Raw genomic sequence first — 18,198 nt, 5'->3', positions numbered from 1 at the left:
TGTAGCCATGTGTAATGTGTGAATTAGTAGATAGATCATTTTGAGTGTAATCTCTTTAGGTGTTTTTCACAAGTTGTAGATCACATTCTCATCAAGTTCGGGTTGGTCAAAGTTAATGACTTATGTAAAACAAGTGAAAGTAGTAAGTTCATCAAAGTGAGAATTGGATAATTATCTTGAAGAAAGTGTGTATATTTGTGAGAAAACTTCACAATATGATTTTGATGTTTTAGAATGATAGAATGTGAATAACTTAAATTTTTTAGATATTATTAAACATGGTAGAAGAGATTCTTGTAATTCCCATATATAGTAGCCTCAAATTCTACCTTTAGTGTTGTTGGTAAAGCAATAGAACCATATCGTTCTTCCTTGGTATCAAATACAATTCAAGCTTTGATTTGTGGTGGTGATTGGATTCGGGTTCTTCATAGTGTTAAGAAAAATAAAAAAGGTGAACTAATATTGGATAATTATTCATTATGATATTTTTCTTTTGAATATTTTAGTTTATTTATTAAATTTTTGTTTGATGATTGGAACTTGATAAGAAGCTTGTGAAGATAATACTACCATTTACCTGATTTTTAAAAAAATTCTCATCTTGGTAATTTTAGTATTTTCCATTACATGAAGTAATTAGTAGTAGAAGAGTATTTTTTTTATTGGACAATAACAAGTTCTACACTTTTATTTTTGTCATAGGTTGAGATTTTTCTCATGTGTTTGAGAGAATGGATACTTAAAAGGCACATTAATTTCTAGCACGAAGGAAAATACTTGGAGTTTTTCTTTCATTATAGTTTTTTAGAAATGAGTTTCCATTCTTAAAACCAATTCAATTTTGTGATTGTAAACGACAAAATTAAAAAAAATTGAGCTTATTATTTGGTTCATAGTTTTTTTCTGGCTAATCTAAATTTATACTTGATTATTATGATTCATAGTTTTTATTTGGGTGATCATAAATTTGATATTTCTACTTGATTTGATGTTTTGTATTTGATTAGTAATAGTACTTATGGATAGCTTTGGGCAGAGTTTATGCACAATTGTATGCAAAGTTAATGCACAACTTTATGCAATTTTTGGGTAATCATAAATATGATACTGCTATTTGATTTGATATTTTGTGTTTGATTATTAATACTATTTATATACAGTTTATTTGGTATGTATTTTTTGCAAAGTTATAGATGTAGGTTGGAGCTCAATCTTGAGCTTGAACATGGTTAAATTCTTGAGCTTGAGTTTTAGTCCAATTTAAGGTTCGAACTCAAACTCGAGTTTGAAGTATTCAAATCAAGCCAAACTCAAACCTACATAGGTTGGAGCTTGGTTTGACTCGATGTCACCCTATTCGTGATTATGTCATAATTTCATGTCTCCAAAGGAAAAACAAATTGAAAAAAACACACACCAACATCACATCACTTTCAAAATGTTTGAGCTCTTATAGTTTTTTTTATTCAAGATTTGGCATGACTTTACAGTTTAAACAGGTTTGGGACCTTAGAATTGCACACAAGCCAGAGCCTCTGCCCAAAAACAAAGCAAAGAACCTGCCACAACTCTTCACACTTTCGTCACAAGAAATCATGGCTTCTCATAGGCTTCTCTGCTTCTCTGCCCTTGTTCGTGCCTTGCTGAGAGGAAATGGCAGGAGTGGGGAATGATGATGGAGAAGCTGAGATTGATCAATGAAGCTCTTGATCAAAGCTGAAGAGAGGGTGCTAAGATATCCGGAGAGGCATGACAGGATCCTTGGCCTAATAACCTCGTGCTATCTTGTACACAAGGACCTGGAAGAGGCATTGGTCAGTGCTCAGGCCATGATGAAAGAAGCCGTTGAATTTGCAGCAAGCCTCCAACAAATGCAAATGAAGAGGCTAAGCTCTTATCCTCATGAAAGCAAGGAAATCTCTTGAGAAAACAAAAGTCAGGAAGCGGTGAAGGCATGTCTTCTTATAGTGGAGAGTCTATACCACGATTTAGTGAGCTATTACTATCTCAGAAGATCCAAAATGCCATTTCTAAGTTAAATACAAAGAAGACAATTACCACTTGCCAACATGCTAAGAAAAAAGAAGGTTATTGACTTGTTGTCCATAAGACATAAATATTCTTGGAAATGTTAATAGGTTTTCAAATTAAATATTCTTGTATAATGACGAGACCAAGTGTATTTATTTTGATCTCATATGATATACTATGTCATGACATATAAGAATGTGAAAATTCCATAGGTGTGGATTTGTGTGTGGTGTATTCGTGATTATTCATAGGATATTGTCCGATCAATGAGTTATGAATCGAACCAATCCATAAATTTTACGGAACCAAATCGAACTAAAAACTTGACCAACTCCTCGCCAGTGAAGATGGCTGCTGCCTCTCCCCAGTGCTACTGTTGCCCCGATATCCTGCAACCCATAAAGTGTCGGCAATCGGCTTTGATTGGTTTTCGCTATCCCAGTTGGTCTTCAATCTACCGTTTCGATTTTTGAGAATGGAAGACAACTTCAAAAACTGTATCCTGAAAATTTCTTATCCAACAGAACCTGTTAAGGGGCTGAAGTAAACTGACTTGTTTTGTGAGATTTGAGTTCAAGATAATTTTATTTTTTCCGTGATCAGAGAGATTATTAGGTTTTTTAGATAGAAAAATTTCAGGCACGCAATTTTCCTTCCCCAATCTCTTTCTTTAGCAACTACTCAAAAGTGTTACCTGAATAAGCACGGCTGTTTTGTTCTCTCCCATGCACAAGCGTAAACAATAGGGGAAGGCGTACTCAACCCAACAGTAATATGCTAAGAATCAAAAGTTCTAGGGCAATCATCTAATAGATCTGATAAAATTAGCTGCAGTATATACGCAACGAGGTTGCAGTTTACACTCACGATCCACATATATGCTTACTATAAACAAGAGGGCCCCAGCAGTTCAAAACATTGCTCAAACATTTTCTCATACCTATTTTTATTTTTGCTCAATCGAGTCCCGACAATAAGCAGCAGATTAGTTTTCACGACAATTCAATCCTGCACGAACAATTTGCAAATGGAAACAATTAAAAGCCACTAAGATAGGATCCAACGTCGAAGAAACTATGACCATCTGTATCTCGGATAAAAACAATATGAACCAGAAACCATCCTGACTACGGAGTGATAGAGCATTATGATCCGCGCTTCAGGTGGCAAGTATGATGTGAACCAAAGGAAGAGGCTGCTTGAAGTCCTTTTCAATATGTACCCAATTCTGTCATTCTTTAGAGTCATAATTTTTAGATTAACTCTGTAATACTAATAATGTTATTTCCATTTTCTCATTTAAAAATCTATTTTTTTCTTTGAAAGGTTGAAAGCCTTACAAAAACCAAAAGGAAGGAAAGAAGCTGGGTGGGTCGACAACAGGAAATAAGAAAAACAGACCTGATTCTTTAAAAACAAATAACATAAAGAAATTTGATTTTTTTTTTTTTTTTGAATGATTGAAAGATTTTTAAGGAAAAACAACAGCAAACAGAGATGAGGAGATCAACACCAAGAAGTTGATGATTGACCCCCTCTTTAGCAAGATTATCATCTAGAGCATTAGCTGATCAGCAAACATGGGACCAAGAGACATCTAAGGAATTACAGTAAGAAGAAATTTGACCTAAGATATGGGGGTAAATGACCTAGGGCCAGAGTCTTTTTTCGAGCACCACCCACTGGCAAGTGTCGAATCTCCTTCTAGTATTAAAGAAATCTGAATTTTTTTTTATATCAACTACAGACACATAAGAAGAGAAAAAAATATTTAACAGGAGAAACCCAAAAAAGTAGGTAACTTGTCTGAGCTTAGTCAACATTACTTATTGTGTTGCTGGACAAAAAAATCTAACAAACCATGGATTTTCATTGACGTATCGAATATTGGAAATGAGAAATAGGAAAATTGAGAAAAATGATTTAGAAAGAGAAGAATAAAGAAGAATAGAGAAGAAAGAGGGAAGAAAGAAAAAGAAAGGGGAGGGAGAGACGGAAAGACCCAAAACAGGGAGATTTCAAAAATTCATTATCAAAACTGAATTCAACATTCTATTATAGCCTTTAAATAACTAAAACTAAATTTAAAATTCAAAATAGATAAGATCACTATTTGATTAAATTCAGTAAAATCTGGAAAAATAAAATAAAAATAATTTTAACCATAATTGGTGGCTCCACTTGGGCCCAATGGACATACTGACATCCCCACCATATTGCCTCTCAAAATTAATGTGTCTTACCTTTTGTTTTAGGAAGGAAGTCAGTGTTCAGATGAACTTAGTTTAATTTGCTTGATGGATTGTTCCCATTCTTTAATTGTCTTGTAATTAACCCTCCATCTAAGAGAGAGAGAGAGATAAATAGAGGGAGAGAGAGATACTAAGATAAGAGAGAGAGAGATAAATAGAGGGAGAGAGAGATACTAAGATCATCTTAGTCCCTCTTGACATCAGCAAATCAACTTGTTCATTCTTTAACTAAACTAAGCCAAATGGGTCTCCCAACAATCTCTCATTACAACTCATTGCAACTGAGGCCTTCCTAGTCCCGAGTGTTTTTTTTTTTTTTAATGATGCTGAATTTTATTAAGAGAGCTCAAACGAGCAGATAACAAGAGGGGAAACCTTCCCAAACAATGAGAGATTGTTGGGAGGTTCCGAATTTTGCCAATTTATCAGCCAAAGAATTGGCTGATCTAGGAACGAGGTTCCAAAACCTAGTCCGGAGTGCTGTTCTCTGCTTTTCGACTTTGAAATAAAAATCACCTTTCTGAAAAGATAAAAAGAACAAAATTTTCATTATTGGGTATAATATAGCAAATTAAAGTTATTGACTGCTCTGTTTCTACTTTCAATGAATAAAACTCTGATTATATACATTTGACCTTTTTCTTCCTTTTTTCCAAGGGACTATTTGTGCCACCATAGGGGGAAAAAAATGGGGCAATCATTTTCCCTTTGACAAATTTTCAATTTGAAAGTTTTCCTATAGGAAAACTTCATTTTGACTGTTTTTGTTTTTGTGTTTGTGCCTCCATAGGAAACAACAAGAACATTAGTTCTGTGCTTAAACTAGAAATAAAATAATTAAAAATTAAAATTAAAATAAAGTAAGAAGTAAGTGCTCAAGTACCACTTTTAGTTCTTTTTGGTTTAGTTTTCCCATAGTTTCCCATTGGGACACTTTTTAACATTTTCTAAAGGCAAGAGGAACCAAGAGGAACCGAGCAAAAAAATTTCCCGTCCCCCAAAATGGCACAAACACTGGAAACTTTTGCTCAATGAGAAAATTTTCCCATAGCATTTCTTTTCTATACTTTTTGGTTGGCACAAACACTCACTAGAACATAATTTTGCTAGTTGTAGGTTCACAAATGGAGAACCATAGAAAAAGTTACAACTACAACTGCACCCCATAATTTCAGTCTGTTGTTCTAAAAACATTTGGATTTTTTTAAGTTGATTATGTATGTATGCATGCATAAGATATCCATTAACCATCATGTGAATTGACCCCAGACCTTAACACTCTAATCCCCACTACACCCATGTTGCTGAGGCTTGAACTCTAGAGTCCACACTCTAGACCTCACCCCCACCCATATTCCTATTGAGCCAAAGGCCTAACCCACACATTTGAAAGATCTATTTGGAAAGGAAACATGTATCTAATTATCTTTGTCATTTTAGATGAATCGAGAAGCCTATAAGCGGCCACAATGTCAGCAAGAGTGAAATATACATGCCTTGTTCACATGAAGCACAAACATGGTGAGCCATGATTGGCTCCCAAAGACTTTCCTACTCCTACAACAACAAGAAATCTGACATCTTTACATAATTTGGACATCTTGAGCAACATAGAGGAGGGAATTCATTCCAGGGGCCTATTAGTGGCTTCTGCAACATGAATGTGAGTGGTCATGAGCCAAAGCTAATTCACACAGATCTTCTTGGGTTCAATATCCTCAGGACATTTGATCTTCAAGAAAATATGGATTTCAGGTGGGACATGCAAAGAGAAAGTACAACAGGAACCTAACAGTGGCTACAGCATCTGCTCAAATGAAAACATGCTGAGACTAACAAGTCTTATAGGTGCCATTACTTGTGATTGGGGGCAGCACAAAAGGGGATATAATAATAGAATGAACCATAACAGTTCAAGGACTTAAAACACTCACAAATAATCAGGATGCTTTCAGCATAAGTCTAAATAGTCATGATTCATTTTCTTCATGCATTCCATTGTAAGAAAAGAAAAAAGAAAAAAAAAGTAAACGGTATATCAAAACAACTAGTAACCTCAAGAAGTCTAGTATAAAAAGAACCAAATCAAGGACTTTCACCCAAAACAGGGACAACAAGAATGTGGCACAGATTAAGCTTGGACCTAGCTCCAGTAACATAATAACTCGGGGCTGATTTCATCCCAGAAGGAATAACCACCTTAGGAAGCCTATCATCCAATTTATAAACCAACAAGTTTCCAAGCCATACCAGATGTGCAAAGTGGACCCACAATAACACAAAAATTCCACATGAAAACTTAAAAGGAGAACATGCATGAGAAAGCAAGAAAACAATAAAGGATTAGTCAGTATACCTCATCATCATCATCATCATCACCCTTTTTCAGGCGGGTAGTTCCACCCTCCTTGCTGATGGGTAGCTTCATAGGTCCAAAGGGAGTGTCCACATTAATATTTCCTTTCATTGTATAACCAGTCCCTTTCCCTCTAATCATGTCCCACACGGCAGAACCAAAATCTTTTGGCCTAAATGTAATTGGCACATCAATGTAACTACTACCAGATTTTTCAATTTTGGCAGATTTGGTGAGCTCTGAACCTCCAATGCTCACATCAGAGAGCCAAACTTCATAATCCAGAGCATTGAGACCCAAATCAAAATCATTCTTATTCTCCAATTTTACGTGGAGTGTTGCAACTGTTTCTTCAAAAGAGAACTTCTCAAAGCGAATCCTCTCAAGATCAATGTCAGGTTGGTAAGGAATTGGAATTTCACCAGTCTTCTCAAATGGGATAGTAATCCTGCCAATAACAGGTACATCAACAATAAGATCCACCTTAATTAAGTATGGGATAATGCTGCCAGGCTTGATATCATCATAGGTGTTCTTAATATCATCATAGATTATAGTCAATGGTAAATTGACAGTCTCTGAACCATGTGCTTGAATCGTTCCTGCATCAGGAATCAGTCCAGATACAAGTTTTCGTCCTTCACTCTCTATTAAGTAGTTTATGTCAACAAGAGGGATTGGAATAGGATTTGGATTTGTCACAAGCACATCAACAACAATTTCCGCTTTTTGCAGATTGATAGAAGGGATGTGAATCCCAGTTATATCTGCAGTCGGCTTCCCGAAACCAATTGCTTCCTCGATCTTTTCCCCAATATTGTGAATAAAGTCCTTAACCTTGTCTATGAATCCTCCCTTCTCCCCATCTTTGTCTTCTTCCTTGTGATCTTTGTCCTTGACTTCTCTTTCAACTGCTTCAGGCTTATCAGAGGACGACATACCTTAAGAACAACATGATAACTAGTTACAACAACTTTCTCAGTAACAATATAAAAAAAAGGCATTAGAAAGCTTGTAGCTGACTAAAGAGGGACAGAAACGTATAATCATCAATTCTAAAATCAATATATTTAGAAGTAGGATAAAAGTTCAGCTACTAAGCACAAAAAAAATTTGAAAGCGAATCAGCTTTTTTTACATTCATTTGCCACTAATTTTTATCAAACCAATATTAATCATTCACCAGAGAATGTAGCTAAAAACAATAGAAATAACATCATAGAAAGGGAATTATTATATTCTCCAAGAACAACATCTGCTCAGCTAAAAAAGAACTAATTCAATACTTAAATTAAAAAAAAAGAATGACATCTTAAGCATCAATTTTACAATCAACACATGTAGAAATAGGATCAGCTACTAAGCACGAAAAAACGTTGAAAGCCAATCAGCTTTTTTAACATTCATTTGCCACTAATTTTTATCAAACCAATATTGGTCATAGAAAAGGAATTATTATATTCTCCAAGAGCAATATCTGCTCGGCAAAAATAACAGATTCAGTACTTAAATCAAAAAATAGAATGACATCCTAAGCATCAATTTTACAATCAACACATTTAGAAATAGGATCAGCTACTAAGCACGAAAAAACGTTGAAAGCCAATCAGCTTTTTTAACATTCATTTGCCACTAATTTTTATCAAACCAATATTGATCATTCACCAGAGAATGCAACTAAAAAAGAATAGAAATGACATCATAGAAAAGGAATTATTATATTCTCCAAGAACAATATCTGCTCGGCAAAAAATAACAGATTCAGTACTTAAATTAAAAAATAGAATGACATCCTAAGAAAGAAATTATTAGATTCTCCAAGAATAATATTTGCTCAAAAAAAAAAAAAAAATCAATGCTTAACATTCATTTGTCACTAATTTTTATCAAACCAATATTGATCATTCACCAGAGAATGTAACTTAAAAAAGAATAGAAATAACATCATAGGAAAGGAATTATTATATTCTCCAAGAACAATATCTACTCGGCAAAAAAGAACAGATACACTACTTAAATAAAAAAAATAGAATGACACCCTAAGAAAGGATATATTTGATTCTCCAAGAACAACATTTGCTCCAAAAAAAAAAAAAAAAAACAGATTCAATTCTTAATTCAGAGAAATGACTGTAAGAAAGGTATGAAAACCTTTTTCATATGAAAGTATGTATCCATCTATAGCTCCAAAAAACAATTCACAAAAGGCATAAAAACTTCAAATTGGGAGAAATAAAATAAATAACAAAATCAAATTACAGAAAACCAGGACCAAAAATCCAGTTGATCTAGCACAGTAAACAGCACAGAGGGAGAAGGGGGTGAGAGATAGAGAGCCTGTTAGGCTGATCAGTTCCACAAAGATTTCTGAAACAGGCTTTTCAATGTTCAATCTCATTATCTGGAACAAATAAAAATAAAAAAATAAATACTAGTATTAAGATTAAACTTAGACTTTTCAAGTTCATTAAAGGTGCACAAAACTCGAAACTGAGTTCAAACCATAAAAAAAGAATCCCAAATATCTTGTATAAGTTTTTTCTTTTTAATCATAATTCACGATAAAATAAACTGAAAAGCCAATGGAAACAAATCATAATGCAGCTACTGAGTAAATATTGATCATACCAAAGCCTGGTGGTTGCCCTTGGAGAGCTGGAACAAGGTCAGTTCAAGCACATATGTGCTAAAGCATTGAGAAAATATAAAACAAAGAAAATTTCAAAAGATCCAAATAAGTCGACCAGGCTCGGAAAAGAATAGAATCTCCATATTGACTCTTAATTGATTCTATAGGTACGAAATATATAATAACTTTACCTTTCAACCAAAAAATATCAGATTATTCAATTCATAATTTTATATAGTTGATCCAGATCCATCTCATGGGAAAAGGAATATTTGTAGACTTCATCGTTCCTAAAGTATAGGCATGAACTTCGGACCCTGACGCCTTTTTCAGCAGGCAAGAAAATAGGTCTACAACTTCTAATTATACTAGAACCGGATGCAATAAAAAGCAAGTCGCAAAACGATTCCTAGCGTTGACACACAAAAATATAATTAAAACTTAAAAACGAAATAATAAAAACATATAACAAAGTCATTGCTGATAAGAAAAAGGACATAGGTTGGCTTTGAAGATCTATGTGTTACTGTAACGAAAAAAGCATTTGCTTAATGAAATTTTCATGATCAAAACTTTAGCATAAGAATCAGATGAACAAGAAGAACAGAGCGATAAACTAGGAAGTTACAAAAATCGAAGAGCAAATGACTAGCTCTAAGAAGAAATATTGAGGTTTTTGACAATCGAAACCAAGATCTGTTGACTGCCAGGAGGCATAAGCAAAGTAAAAGCATTTTCACATAGCTAAACGAAGGGAAAAGACAAAAAGGAAAACAAGGCATTGCAGTAGAAATATAGAGTAAGATTTTTGGATCCAGCAAAGCTTAAAAAAAAAAAAAAGAACAGATAAGAAAAGAAATCAATCTATTCCTAGTGAGTGCAGGATACTGATAGAGATCCGAAGTGGAAGACGGAAAGGGAAAAAAACAAAAACGCACCGAATATGTGATCGGAGACGACGGAAGAAGAGGACTAATTGGTGTTCACTCTCAGGTGGTGATCAAGAGAACTTCAAGGGGACAGCGAGCAGCAAATATCGCTAGGAACAAATGGTGAAGGGGCAGGCAGTTATTTATTGCGGAGAAAGTTTCTTAAGTCGGTCATCACCCGTCACCTTTACTCTAACAATGAACAAAATAATACGCGTGTCAACAAGACCTTTTGCGGCCCGTGTCCGAGTCGGCTGATTCGATTAGGTCCGACGACTCCGGCTTCCTTTGCGGGCTTGTGTTCCGGAGCTCTAGGTTCGTGATTTGAACAAAATTTAATTATACTAAGAGTACTTAGTTAGTACTAATATATAATTAATTGGAGAGCATGTCACATGTGGTGGTGTTCATTTCATCATATTAAACAAGTAATACCTTTTTACCAAACATAAAATATTACAAAATGAGAAGTGTTATTTGTAATCCCATCTTCATTAAGAAAGAATAGTAGGGAAAGCAAACTTGAGCTTACTTATAAATTAAGAAGATATTTTAATAAAAAATATACTATAAAGCCATGTTAGTGCCTATGATTTACCAAGGAAATGGTAAAAATATCTTGTAGTTATAAGTTTCCATTACATATCTCTTATTTGTGTTTATTAGAAAATAACCTGAAAATAGGGGCCCCGACTCAACTTGGAAAGTCTCAACTCGAATAAGTTTTACTCAGATAAATCAAGTCGGACCCGGTCACTGCCAAAAAAGAAAAGTCATTAAATGAACGTAAAAAAAAAATTAGATGAACATAATCATTTATGATGAAATAAATAAATATAAGAAAAAATCATAATCAAATTTGACGATATAAATAGAAAAAGAAAACCAAGCATAATAAATAACAATGAACATATTAAACAAGTTAAGTAGATAATGGACATAATACTTAAATCATGACAATGAACACGATCAAATTATAAGAAATATATAAAAAAGGAAAAGAATTAAATGCTAAATATTAACTGAACATAATCATATTATAATGAAAAATAAAATTAATAAGCACTAAATCGAGCATAATACACAAAAAAGTAAAAATATCAATGAACCTTCCTTGCCTTTCCATTCACAAGTTCACCATTAAAATCGAAGGAATGGGAGTTGAGCTTCTCAAAATTCATGGTCCAAACTATAATCCCTTGACAACAGTAAAAACCAAGAAGATAGCAGGTTTTTCTTTCTTTTTTATTTTTATTTTTTTGTTAGAACTTGATGCCCAAGGGAAAACATTAAAAGTTGAAAAAAATGAGGGTTATAAAAAAAGATTTAAAAACAGAATAGCAAGAGAACTGTCAACAAGGTAGGCATGTTAGTGTTTGTCTTTAGGTGGAAAAAAGGAAAAGGAAAAGAACCAGGGAAAGATGTGCTTCATGCTAAAAGCAAAAAAAAAAAAAAAATTATTTCCATAATGTTCTTTTACTATTTGATTTATCTTTTATAAAAAATAGAAATACTTAAGTTAAAAAAATGAATGGGCTTTAATGTCAATTACAAGTTTTAGTAATTAGTTAATTTTCTCAAATACCCCAAAAATGAAAACTATTCCTTTTACTTTTACTTTGAATTATATGAAGTTATATTTTCAAGAAGGGTCCAACCCATGTGGCCATAAGGGTTTTTCTCCTCACCATGTCCCTACAAATGGGTGAGGAGAAACCTTGTTCTTAGGTTTTTGCATATTTAACCCAACCCGATATCCGTCCCTAATCTAATTTAGCCAGAGACCATATATTGTTTTTGGTTACATGATTGGTTATTTGATTCAATGTTATAAAACTCAATGTCAATAAGGTGACCATATCCAATTGATTAGGATCATTTAAGTTTGACCATTGACAAACCCATTTTAAAAGTTGTTTTTAGGGGGGTGAGCCTCCCTTCTCCATACCCTAAACCCCAAACCTCTAACTCACAAAGAGACTAGGAGAGACAAGGAAAGTCCACCCGAGAAGGGGCTCTAACCCTCACTTTCTTTCTAGATGCAAAAGATGTCTTAATGAAACTATGCAAGGGAATGGGGAGATAATGGACTCCTATCCTACCTACATACACAACCTCTATCATGTCAAGGATAGAGGACACTGAGTAGAAACTATAAGCACTAAGAAGAAAGTGATCAAATAAAAATGACAAAAAAAACAATGATTTTATCGGTGTAAGAGAAATCATAGTGATTTTCCTATTTTTTCTCGTTTAATTTTTATCAACCCAACAAAATTAGTGACTATGATTTTTTCACTTTCCTATTTTTCTCCATTTCGATCTTCTTGTTTGCTTCTTCTATCCATTCCAAAGTTCTTCTTTCCCAAATTTTTTTTAATAACTACCTTGATTGTGTATAATTTGAATCAATTTTCATTTCTATGTGCATAGATAGAATAACAAAGAAAATTTACATTGTCTAGATATTCCATTAGAATCACTAAGAGAGCATCCAAATCAAGAACCTAACCTGTGTTTCATTGGAAGAGCACGTTCCCTGATACTATATAATACATTGGAAACCTGTGTGATGCGCGAAAGGAAAGAAAACAATACCAACCATAGCTAAAATTACAACTGAACCAATGGGCAATGGGGTTCTTTAAAAAAACTCAAATCTCATTGCAATAATATATAACTAGCAAAAACCTTATTTGGTGCATGGGGTGAAACAAGAAAAATAGTAGTGGCAAACATTGCTAAAAGTAAAATTTATATAATTTACTAATTTAGTTGTATCTATGTGTATTTTATATATTTTATATTTTAAAATAAGAAACATTTAAAAGTAGCACAATTTATAAATTAATAAAAATATTATCAAGAGGTAATTATCATATATATAAAAGCACATAACTATACTTCTTATATAGAGCTTTTAAAGAGCTCAAACTACTTGTAAGAAGTGTCAAGTAACATACGAATGTTAAGAGAAAGAAGCAATCGTAAATAAATCAATTTTCTTCTTCTATCTATTTGGATGATTTGCCAAACTATTGCACCCAAAGAATGTGCAAGTGTAATCCTCTATTTTAACAAGTCAACAATATCTACTATTCATCTTTTGTGCAAAAATTTGATATGTCATGGTTGAACTCTCTGTAAAAGCTATATTTTCCATTTTAGGCGTCAAATATTTGTGCTCAAGGATTTTAAAACTTCTTTGACAAAATTGAATTGCTTGTAACTCATAGTAACTATATAGATGTTACATCAAGAAAAATAAAATAAAATTAAGGAACAAAAACTATCATATTACAATAAGAATTTACATGACTTCATTGTTGTTGTTTTCCGGTAGAAAGATGGTTTTGCTTTGAGAAAGAGAGAACCCATACATCTTTCTAGTAGTTTGGTTATTTATGGTTGAGATTATTTGGGAAATGGTTCCATAGTTTCAAATTTAGCTTATGTTGTTCTTTAAGCATAATCATCAAACAAGTAATTTGAAGAAAAAAGGCAGCAGGTAGGGAAGAAAAGCAATCAACTACTAAGATCAATTAATTAAGTATGATGTCAACAATGAGGTCATCGGTAATTAAATGTTAGACTCCTTTCTTGATTTTTGTAATAATAAAACATATTTAATCTAATAATGGTAATTCTAGCATTTAAGATGCATTTCCTTTAAGAGACACAAAAGTCAAAGGTCTGTGCAATGAATCAACATAAACTTGTTGTTGAATTTTTAAAAAAACAGAAAAGTTTCATTGTTTTGTTGTAATTTGAGTACAATGAGTCTCTATTTATAATAGAGGAAAAAAATTAAAATCCAATTACAATAAAACTACCCCTATCTCAGTTACACCCAAAGTTAAACACTAAAAGATAACTCCTAAAACAATTGAAGAACTGAACATAATAGATAACTAACATAACTAAAACACCTTTAATTGAGACTCTTCTATGAGACCTCCTCTTGTGAGACTCTTGTAAGACTCCACCATATTAATTTTTGCTCTGTGAGAGTCATGTAAGACTCTTCCATACATGCTCTTCAACACTGCCACTCAAGCTGGAATTTATAACTTCGACTTATAATGAAAAGGATTTTTGGTCTTAAATCTTCATTGGCTAAAACTTTTTCATAGATGTAAAATTTTCATAATTTGTTCTCCTCCTTTCTTGAATATTTTTGTAACATAAAAATAGCCACAACATCTGGATCAAAAACCTTTTTCTAGTACTTTTTCTTCTACTTCTCCCCCTCAAGCTTAGGATAGAAAGGACATAGAGACCCAACTTGGACAAAACACAATATGGGATAAGAAAATCACTCCTCGTTGTATGACAAAGTTCCATCCACCAGTGAAAACAACCATAATCTGAAACACACTCCACTCAATTTTAAAGACAGGAAAATGGCCCCACTTTAGGGCTTAACAAAGAGACTACTCACTTTTTAAGGGTAACTCAAACACAAATCATCTCATGGGTGAAGAATAAAAGACTTGATTCAAGATGAATGTTGGGTACACTCGTATACATTTTAGGTAGTGAGTCTAGGCATTGGTCTGAAGTGATGAAAACACAAGAAGATAAACTGAATAAATACTAGAGAAAAATAATTTTAACCAGAAGGAGGCGACTATGCAATACTCATACTTCCAAACGAATCTAGAATATGACCCTTTTTTGGTTGAAAAACTGGGGGTGACTTTAATGGTAGAACTTAATAAATTTGACCAAGTATAACAATTTTTTGGGGTGACTATAATTTTTGGAAATGAGGATACATAAGATACATAACCAAGTAACAAAAACAAAACTTAAAAACAACATCGAAGCAGAAATTATTTGCATACCTTGAATGAGCACATCACGAAGTGATTAATTGTGACAAAAACTCTCCGATTAGAAGAGATTTTTGGCTAAAAAACTAGGATTCTAGGAGAAAAGGAAACTCAATTCACGCCAATCCATGGAGAGATAATAGGAGAGAAAACAGAAAAAATGAGAGATTTTTGGCATAACTGGCCTTTAGTACTTTTGATATCAATATCTCCCATAATATAGATTATAATAAAAAATCATTTGTTGATTAAGAAACTAGACTCAAACATCTTTAATTTGATACCTAATTTGACATAAAAAAATGTTAGAAGATATGGTGGACTACCATTTTATACAGGAAGATCCTACACACCATTTGCAACAAGCTATCCGTTCATGATGTTCTCTCACACCCAACTTGAGGGAGAGTGTTGGAAGATAGGCCGAAACCCACATGACCATGGAAGTCTCACACATCCAAGAGATGTGGAAGATGAGCTCAAGGCCCACAAATCAAGGAGAAGGCTCATAGGTCCATATAGTGATGATGTGATGGTAAATAAAGAGTTATCTCATAGAGATGGCTTTGATGTAATTAGTTTAAGTTCCATTGTCATAAATGTAATATTGTAGTATTATCAATCTATAAATTGAACTTCAAAGGAGGGGTTAGGACATAAGTCCATAACCTTTTTTTCCTCATGTTTTCTCCCAATGGGTGTCTCTCTCTTTTTCTCCTTGAGCTAAATCCATGGAGTCCTGAAAATCAACAAAAAACTTCGTTCTTGAATCTGTTATGACCACTTTATTTTCTACATTTTGTAGCTTGATGGTCCCAGACTCCAATGCGAATATCTCCTTACATATAGATCAGATTGACATGAAAATTTCTCCTTATGAAACTAAACTTCAATAAATTAAATTAAAGTATACTATTTCTTCATAAAATACACTTATTTGAGAGAAATAAGATAGATTTTGGACTCTATAATCTGGTCGCACCAAGTACTTTTTCTTCTTTGGCCAACATGACCATTGACTCTTCCGATATTGATATCTCCCTCTAGAAAAATCAGATTGAGAATTGGTTTAATAGGTAAGAAAATGAACTTATAGAAATATATTTTGACATATAATTCTCAAATTTTCGTTCTTGATGTTATAAAACTCCTTGAAAGTTTAAGCATTCTGCTACTGGTTGAACCTGTCTTGCTATCTGACCTTTGTTGTTTCAAATATCGATCTCTCTTTTTAGAAAACTATGATTGCTAAAATTATTTTTGCGTTGGAAATTAGACTTAAAGATATTTCCATCATTAAGTAATTTTAATATTAAAATTTCATTATGGAGGTTTGAATGCAAAGAAAACAATGGGTACTGGAACTGGAAAGAAAGAAAGAAAGATAGAATAGACACCTAAACCACTAGAGATGATAGATCAGAAAAGGATCACATTTTCTCTCTGGGTTGACCAAGTCAACTCATAGAAGTCACTCTAGTTCCATGTTGAAAATTTGAAAAATATAAAAACTTCATTGACTTGTTGTAATTTGAGTACAATGAGGCTCTATTTATAATAAAGGAAACATGTAGAATCCAATTACAATTAAACTACCCTTATCCTAGTTACACCCAAAGTTAAATACTAAAAGATAAGTCCTAGAATAATTGAACAACTGAACATTAATAGAAAACTAACATAACTAAAATAACTTTAAGTGAGACTCTTTTGTGAGACCTCCTCTTGTGATACTTCTTATTGTAAGAGTCATGTAAGACTCTTCCATATATGCTCTTCAACACTTGTTAAAGACCTAGAGCTACATAATAATATCAAAGTATTATTGAAGACACACCCATAGAAACGAAAGGCAAAGAATTAAAGACTAGAGTTTAGGAAGTCATGAAAGTCACAAAACTCTGTCTATGTAAGAGAGTACCCCAAACCTTCCAAACTTGAGGTACAATAGAAACTTTTGGAGTTTTAGGTCATATTTGCATTTCTACATGTTTTACCAAAGTATAACACATTTCAAATATGTTAGAATCACTTAGGATCACTTTTATTCATGCTATAAAAATCCACTTATTGAACTGGCACCAGATTGATGAAACAACATTTTCCAATGATTGATCAACTAGAAGTGCACATGCCAAAAATATAAAGTGTGATCGATCAACTAGAACATGGCTAAATTGTGCTATAAAACATGATGGATCATTCCCAATGGACTGATTGACCAATGGTGGCCAAACAATGTGAAATCATGTTGATTGATTGATCAACCTCCAAACATTGATCTATCATATATAACTTTGACAACCACATACATAAAGCATGATCGATCAAAGAAAAGTTATTGATTGGCCATACTTAACGTGCATTGTCATAAGAAATTCTGACTTATTAATCATTTCCTAAACATTAATCGATCAACTTAAGTTGTTAGACCCATCGGGAAGATATTGACGATCATACCATCGATTAATAAGTCATTTTCTAACAAAAGTGTAGTCCTTACACAAACCAAGGAGAAGCCCATAGGCCCACATAGTGATGGTATGATGGTAAATAAAGAGTCATCTCACAAATATGACATTAATGTAATTAGTTTAAGTTTTAGGGTATTATTATTATATTATAATCTTATTCATCTATAAATTGAGCTTCAGGGGAAGGGTAAGGATACAAGTCCATAACCTCTTTCGTCCTCCTGTTTTCTACCCAACATATCGTCTCTCTCTTTCTCCATGAGCTAAATCCATGGAGTCCTGAAAATCAACATAGAATTAGAGCATTGATTTTTTAGGACTCGTAGCTATGGTGTTTTAGAATTCCAATCTTGCTATATACTAGAATTATTACTGTTGTTTGTATCATCTTTATGAGAAGTTTTCTTATTTACCATGATACGACCTCTCTTGGACGTGTGGGCTTGAACCCATCTTCCAATACTCCCCCTCAAGTTGAGGGTGAGACAACATCATAAACTCTCAACTTGTTTGCAAATGGTGGATAAGATATTCCCGTATAAAATGGCAATCCATCATATCTTCCAACACTCCCCCTCAAGCTGGTGGTCTCTTTTTTCTTTACATAGATACCCAATTGGCATAATATAAGAGAGAGTAAAGTCACTCCTAGCCATAAGACAAAGCTCCCTACTATGGGGCATAAAGTT

General features: G+C 33.3%; 1 protein-coding gene across 1 annotated transcript; it reads right to left on the bottom strand.

Annotated features, from left to right (window-relative positions):
• Nucleotides 1-2,812: 2,812 nt before the first annotated feature.
• On the bottom strand, nucleotides 2,813-10,330 carry LOC137959154 (uncharacterized). Its single transcript, XM_068806483.1, has 3 exons — nucleotides 10,210-10,330; nucleotides 6,643-7,583; nucleotides 2,813-3,042 (listed from the first exon to the last, which is right to left on the bottom strand). Exons 2-3 carry the CDS (start codon nucleotides 7,579-7,581, stop codon nucleotides 3,037-3,039), a joined length of 945 nt encoding a protein of 314 aa, XP_068662584.1. The 5' UTR covers nucleotides 7,582-7,583; nucleotides 10,210-10,330; the 3' UTR covers nucleotides 2,813-3,036.
• Between the last annotated feature and the right edge of the window lie 7,868 nt (nucleotides 10,331-18,198).

Source organism: Aristolochia californica, unplaced genomic scaffold, assembly GCF_029961685.1.
Source record: "Aristolochia californica isolate CCGP_79_NKW_82.1479 unplaced genomic scaffold, dmAriCali1.0.hap1 SCAF_3, whole genome shotgun sequence".
In the NCBI taxonomy this organism is placed as follows: Eukaryota; Viridiplantae; Streptophyta; class Magnoliopsida; order Piperales; family Aristolochiaceae; genus Aristolochia; species Aristolochia californica.
Note: the sequence above shows the minus strand (reverse complement) of the source record. Positions and strands in the feature narration are given on the sequence as shown.

Bases quoted from the DNA above. Each gene is read 5' to 3' on its own strand.
- LOC137959154 (XM_068806483.1), bottom strand. From the start codon at position 7,581: ATGTCGTCCTCTGATAAGCCTGAAGCAGTTGAAAGAGAAGTCAAGGAC.